At 34.2% G+C, this 7,384-nt stretch overlaps 1 protein-coding gene across 1 annotated transcript; it reads left to right on the top strand.

Moving 5' to 3' along the window:
- Window positions 1–1,180: 1,180 nt before the first annotated feature.
- LOC9311591 lies at window positions 1,181–2,699 on the top strand. Its single transcript, XM_002877151.2, has 3 exons — window positions 1,181–1,406; window positions 1,511–1,702; window positions 1,782–2,699. Exons 2-3 carry the CDS (start codon window positions 1,528–1,530, stop codon window positions 2,021–2,023), a joined length of 417 nt encoding a protein of 138 aa, XP_002877197.1. The 5' UTR covers window positions 1,181–1,406; window positions 1,511–1,527; the 3' UTR covers window positions 2,024–2,699.
- The last annotated feature ends 4,685 nt before the right edge of the window (window positions 2,700–7,384 follow it).

The following is a 7,384-nucleotide window of genomic DNA, read 5'->3' as shown; positions in this document are numbered from 1 at the left end:
CGGTTTTTAGGGTTTTAGCGATTTTTAGGGTTAGAGCTTTTTGAAGGTGGTTTTATTTCTCTAGAGCAAACTCGTGCTGATAACGTGTTATAAACTGTGTAATCTTATTAACACATAAGAGAGTATACATATGAGTTTACACGGAAACACATAGAAGGAGATAAAATCTAATGGGCATTGGGCCGGTTATGGAGTTCATCCATATGATTTATAACACATACTAGTTAGTTATAGATCTATATTTAAAATATAATTTTTTTATTATTATTAAATTTTAGTGAAGGTATTTAATATTTTTTATATTAAAAAAAGTTTTAAAAGAAAAAAATTAAAGTATTTGTCAAAATTATAAATATAAAATTTTTGCTTAGATATTTTAAATTTCGCTTTGAGTGAGCAATTAATGTGGGATGCAGCTCAATTAGAGCCGATTGAGTGGAGCGTTAATAGGGATTTTTTGGATCAGTCGACTCAATCCCTTAGATGTGGTTGATAGGTGTCTCTCCCCATTCACTCGGAGATGGAAGATTTAATTGGGGCTATGAAGAATATCCATTCGAGAAGGATTGACTGTTAGGCATTTGAAATAGATTACACAGAGCTAGTCTCGATGTTGCAATCTCCTGAAGAATGGTCTGCTTTCTCTAATCTACTAGATGGGTTTGGATTGCTCCGTGTTTTATTTCCTCCTTTTTGATCTTTGCTATTTCTCGTTTATCTCGATACTCTAGATTATTATTTTTTGAAGTCGTCTTTGTAAACTCTTGTTCTTTAGATTGGGTAACTAATCATGGAGTTGGCTTTTAACTAATGTGTGGTTGATAAAAAAAAAAAGTGTTATTTGTGAAAGTTTAGGTTTTGGGTGTTTATTTGTATCCAAAAAACTTGATTAGATGCTATAAGAGGCTATTTATATTTAAAATATAATTTTTTTTAATTAGTATTAAATTTTAGTGAAGGTATTTAATATTTTATATATTAAAAAAGGTTTTAAAAGAAAAAAAAATTAAAGTATTTGTCAAAATAATAAACATAAAACCGGGTATTTTACAAATTAAAAAAATCGGATTAGTCAAGTTTGACCTTGTACCTCCCCAATGGGCCAAACGTATCGGCCCACATAAACCAACCGCCGCGGGTATATCTATAAAATCGGTTCTAGATTCAAAGACCTAACTGCGTTTTGTTTTGCCTAATTTTGAATCTTTAGGTTTGAAGTTTAGATTGATGGGGACGACGAAGAATGCTGCAACACAGGTCTTTTGGGACCTGAACACAGGCGTTGAGGAAATTAGGCTACTCTGGTGACGTCTTCATCACTGGCATTGGCATACTAACAGACGTCTCTACCGAGGTCCTACAAGCGCTCTATTCCTCCGGAGTCTCTCTTTGTAACGTCCGAACCCGTAAGTTAATCCTTATGTCCTTGTAAATTACTGGATTGGTTTTAGATTCAAGTGGCTGTATTTTCCTTTTGCATAGAGTCTCAATCCTTCTGTTTGTGAAACAGATTGTTTTGGCGTTGAAATGAAGATCACCTGTTCGCTAAGTAAACCTCCTAGGGATAATTTAATGCTCATATCTAGTGAGAGGAGCTTCGTTTCATATCTTGACATGCTAGCGATGAAACGAGTTCCGGTTATTCGGGAATTACAATCGGATGAGGTGTCGCCAATCGTCTGGGAAAGGTTTCTATCGGCAGGTGTTTGTCTTCCTTCTCTCACAGTCCAGCCAGTTAATTAAGCTGTTGTTGTTTCTCAACTAATTTGTTTATTCCACAGGTGGAGTGGATTCAGGAGACCTTGATGAGGACCCCGGTTGGTCTTGTGAAGTATGCTTTTCTACTGGCCATGGCTTTGAAAATTTCCTCGTGCATCTCAAACACACACCTAGGAATGAGGCGACTAAAGATGAAGAAGAAGATGAAGATGATGACACACCTAGGAATGAGGCCTCGGAGAAGCAATCAGAGGCAAGTAGTGAGGCCTCGAAGAAGCAATCAGAGGCAAGTTTAGCTTTCTAATTTTCAGAATAATTTTTTCTTCCTTATTGCAAGTGTTTCATTCAACCCAAATAAGTCTGTTTTCTCTGGAAACAATTGAGACTCCAATTACGAAATAGAATAATATATGATCTTTATTTACTGACTTTGATGGATGATAAAACATTGTAGCGAGAATGCAAGAAACAGAGGACTTGAACAAGACAAGACAAGACTTCTAAAGAAGAAGAATAAGAGGAAGAAGAACACTTTAAGGCATTTCATATCTTATGGTTTGTGACTTATCCGGCATAACATATTACTACTGTGTCTTATGGTTTGTGACTTATCAAAAGACATAACATATTGTATAAGCTATTCATATCCATCACAATTTGATTCATGATCTTAGGCCTGGGACTTCGGTTTAACCAAACCAAACCAAACCGAGCCGGTTAATTCCGGTTTTTGGTTATTAAGATTGTGAAAATTCTGCCGAAAATAACCGAAAACAAGTTTGGTTTCATTATCGGTTATTTAGATTTTTTTAGACATTACCAAAATTAACCGAAATCTATCGGCACACCCAACATCATTGTCGTCACCGTCTCCCAGTGTCTACCACCTGCCGTCGCTGTTTTAAGAACCTTAGACGGCTTCAGATTTGATGTTTTTGAAGAAGAACGAGGTTAAAAAAAAAAAAATAGTGGCTGTAGTTATTAAGGTTAAGAAGAAGAAACCTTTGATGTTTAATCATTTTGTAGGCTTGGAATTTTAATCAGTCCAAAGTCTCAAATCCTTAAAAGAAAAACAATTAATATAAATGGCGCTGTAAAAGTTTAATTGATGAATAATTGAAACGTAACGAGTGTTTGCTTTTTCATTTGTTGTGGTCGGTCGTTCATAACTAAAAACTGTTATAATTGTGTGAAAACATAAACACAATAAAACCTTTTGATTATATTAATTATTTTGTTTGGATAAAGAGAAGAAATAAACAACATACCTAAATCCATTTGCTTTTGATTTGATTTCTATGTTCTCGATGGATGGAAGAGAGAAGGGAGAGAATTCTAGAGAGAGGATTTTATTACCAAAAGCTTACCCGCTTAATCGCTTAATCATTCTATTGATGGGATATAGAATATATACTGTATTTTCTGTTCGGGTTGCTTTGCGGACCATAACCCTCTATTATTAGAGATAATTCCTAATTCAGCCCGTCATTAAATTAGGAATTACTAAGTGTATCCACACATTAATATTTTCATAATACTTATGCTCATAGCCTTTTACTGTATCATAATTGACCATTACAAAATAGGCTAATTATTAATGACCCTATCACATTAATACTTTAACATATGTGACCCCAATAAATTATCTAACAATCTCCCACTGATCATATATGTACCAGAAAATGTGATACACTTTATGAGCTCAATATGCCATTAATTCCAAGAGCATAATACAATCTCGTCCATTGATTATACCAACATAGGATCATAGCGGCTTTCGTTAAATCAAACATAACGAAACCTTCCATAATCACTAAAATCAATACAGCCAAATGACATAGATAAATTATGAAAGTGTGGCATGAAAAGCACATGAAATATGGTCAATACATATCGATTTTCAACTGGTCCTTCTTTAGTGAGATAACTTATCTTTATTGTCCAAAGTGTAAGTCAAAGACCTTACTTCAACTAACTTTATTTCTGATCAGAATAATTTACATAATACAAACACAACAACATAGAAATCAAATCTTAATGACAAACTCCCATTAAACCGAATGATCCTCAAACACTAAAACGCCCATACTCTCATTATGCTCATGAAAAACCCTTGGCACAATACCTTTTGTAAGAGGATCAGCTATCATGGAGTTTGTCCCTAAATGTTCTATGAAAATCTCTCCACTTTGTACCTTTTCCTTAACAACTCGGTATTTTATGTCTACATGCTTAGACTTTACCGAACTCCTACTGTTGTTGGAAAATAAAACAGCTGCCTTATAGTCACAGTATAACATTAATGGTTTTTCTATTCCTTCCACAATTCGCAGCCCTGTGACAAAATTTTTCAACCAGATTCCCTGAATTGATGCCTCGTATACTGCTACTAATTCTGCTGCCATGGTAGAGGGAGCTGCGAATGATTGTTTAGCACTACGCCAAGAAATAGCTCCACCAGCCAACAGAAAAACATAACCTAAGGTAGACTTTCGACTATCTTGGCATCCGGCATAATCAGAGTCAGAATACCCAATGATCTCCATATTATCTGATCTCTGATAAGTGAGTATATAATCTTTAGTTCTCTGCAAGTACCTCATAACCCTTTTGACCGCTTTCCAATGGTCCATGCCTGGATTATTTAAGTATCTGCCCAACACTCCAACAATGTACGCAATATCCGGACGCGTACATACTTGAGCATACATCAGACTCCCTAATGCCGATGCATAAGGGATCTTTTGCATTTCCTGAATTTCCTGATTTCCTTTAGGGCATTGATTGAGACAAAATTTGTCTCCCTTTGCGACTGGAGTATCTCTTGGTTTGCAATTCTGCATGTCAAATCTTTTAAGTACTTTATCGATATAATTCTTTTGTGATAATCGAAGAATTCCACGAGAACGCTCTCGATGAATCTCGATTCCTAATACAAAAGATGCCTCACCAAGATCTTTCATCTTAAAATTATCTTTAAGAAATCTTTTGGTTTCAACCAGCATACTCATATCGTTTGTGGCCAATAGTATGTCATCGACATATAAAACCAGGAAAATACATTTGCTCCCACTGAACTTTTGATACACACAATCTTCAACCAAATTAACCTCAAAACCATATGAGTTAATGACCTTATGAAATTTGTGGTACCATTGACGAGAAGCTTGTTTTAGCCCATAGATGGATTTTCTTAATTTGCAAACCATATTATTTGCATCACCTAAGGCAAAGTTTTCTGGTTGCTTCATATAAATTATTTCATCAATGTCTCCATTGAGAAATGCTGTTTTGACATCCATTTGATGAAGCTCCAAATAATAATGTGCAACAAGAGCCATGATTGTCCTAAAAGAATCCTTCGATGAAACTGGAGAGAAGGTTTCTTTATAGTCAATCCCCTCTTTCCGAGAATATCCTTTAGCCACTAGACGAGCTTTATATCGTTCTACATTACCATTTGAATCCCTTTTGGTTTTATATATCCATTTGCAAGCAATGGTTTCCTTTCCTTCTGGTAACTGAACAATATCCCAAACGTGATTGTCTAGCATTGACTTATACTCTTCTTCTGCTGCTTCGATCCACTTATGTGAGACGGAACAACTTATAGCCTGAAGGAAGTTGATAGGATCATCTTCGGTAAGAGTTTGATTATCCTCATGTTCCATTAGAAATACTATATAATCATCTGGAATAGCATTTTTCCTTACTCTAGTGGATCGCCTTAAAGCAACTTGATCTTGATGCACTAGTTCTTGAGGATTTTGAATTTGAACGTCATGTCCGATATCATCAACATTCTGAGTTGGAGGAAGAATTTCGTTATCAACTTGAGAGTCCAAATTTGCTTTATCCAAAGCAACTATAGGAATCGATATATTAACCGGAATCGATTCTTCCTCAAAAATGATATCCCTGTCTTTATTTCTCTCCCCAAAATCAAGACTACAAGAAAACATGCTTTTTGTGACTCCCAAAAGAGTCCTAAAACGGTCGTAAAATCGTTATTTGCAACTATTGTGAGACTATCCAAGTTGGTCGCTAAAAAACGGTCGCAATAACGTCGCATATTTGTGACGCCTTTAAGACTAATTTATGTGGTCGTATATAAGTGATTGTTTAGTGACGAATATTAATAGTCATATATTAGAGACTAAACAGTGACTGTAACTAAAGTCCTATATTAGCAACCTTTTAGTGACAAACTACAACAAAAATTTTTTTAAAAAAAAAATTAATTTTACTATACAAAATTAAACAAAATGAAATAAATATAATTTTATTTATTTTTTAAATACATTACATACAGACAAATACAATAACATATATATCTATAGTTTTATACAAAATTGACGGTGGGCTGGCGACGGTAGGAGTCGGAAAACAAAGCCAAGGCGGCGGCCGGAGAATCTGAAATGCGATTGGGGGGTTAGAGTTCACATGTGTTGGGGGTGAACTGGCGGAGGCCTCCAGATGTGGTGGTGGTGGTGAACGTCGTCTTCAACAATGGTCCTAAACTACCACCACGATCTCCGACGACTCCGTTGACTCTAGTTCTTCAGATACTTCAGATCTACCAATGAAACCTAAAATACATATAACAAATTCGTTAGATCTGCCGAAGAAATAATTAAAACACATAACAAACTCTCGATTTCCCAAAAGGCAATCCTTGTCATTTAAGATCACCCAATGAGAAATGAGAAGTGTAACTCTTGTCGTTTTATCAAAGTAGTCCAGAATTGTAACTCTTTTGTGACTAATTTTTATGAGTCACAACTATATTCATATGAATTCATATGAATTTAAAGCTTAATAACCAAACAAAATCTATGTATAATCACTTAAATTATAATACTAAACAATATCAATTAGTTTAATGAGAAAAAACATGAAATGCAAAAGAAAATTAAGAAATTTCAAAACCATAAGTTAACATCACATATAACCCTTATGTAAGTTTAGGAATTTTGTTTAAAACATTGAAAACTTTAAGTTTGTTTGGTATTGTAATGAATCAATATCTATAGTAGTTAAAATCAATGTAGAAACCTTGAAACTTAACATATTAACAATTTTCTATTGATAAATATTTTAATAAAATCGCGAGGGTTGCTAAAAAGTAGCAAAATCGTCTCAATCTCAGGTGTCAGTCACAAATAAGTCGCATATATGTGGGTATTTAGTGACTTATTTGTAACTTTTCCTTCGGATAGTCGCAAAATGCTACTCTGTTGTGACGAATTTTTATGAGTCACAACCTTATTCATATGAATTTCAAAGTTTAAGACCCAAAAAAGTTATATCTATAATGTTACGATCAATAAAATTATAATACTAAACAAGATCAATCAGTTTAATAAGTAAAAACAGAAATGCAAAGAAAATTAAGAAATTTCAAAACCATAAGTTAACATCACATATAACCCTTAGTAAGTTTAGGAATTTTGTTTAAAACATTGAAAACTTTAAGTTTGTTTGGTAGTATAATGAACCAATATCTATAGTAGTTAAAATCAATGTAGAACCTTGAAACTTAACATATTAACAATTTTCTATTGATAAATATTTTAATAAGATCGCGAAGGTTGCTCAAAGGTAGCAAAATCGTCTCAATCTCAGGTGTCAGTCACAAATAAGTCGCATATATGTGGGCATTTAG

The sequence above is a fragment of the Arabidopsis lyrata genome, assembly GCF_000004255.2.
Source record: "Arabidopsis lyrata subsp. lyrata unplaced genomic scaffold ARALYscaffold_5, whole genome shotgun sequence".
NCBI lineage: Eukaryota > Viridiplantae > Streptophyta > Magnoliopsida > Brassicales > Brassicaceae > Arabidopsis > Arabidopsis lyrata.
This window is presented reverse-complemented; position numbering and strand designations above follow the sequence as displayed.

Coding starts and splice junctions, on each gene's coding strand:
- LOC9311591 (XM_002877151.2), top strand. CDS start 1,528: ATGAAGATCACCTGTTCGCTAAGTAAACCTCCTAGGGATAATTTAATG. Junction 1,703..1,781: donor GGAAAGGTTTCTATCGGCAG/GTGTTTGTCTTC, acceptor TTTATTCCACAG/GTGGAGTGGATTCAGGAGAC.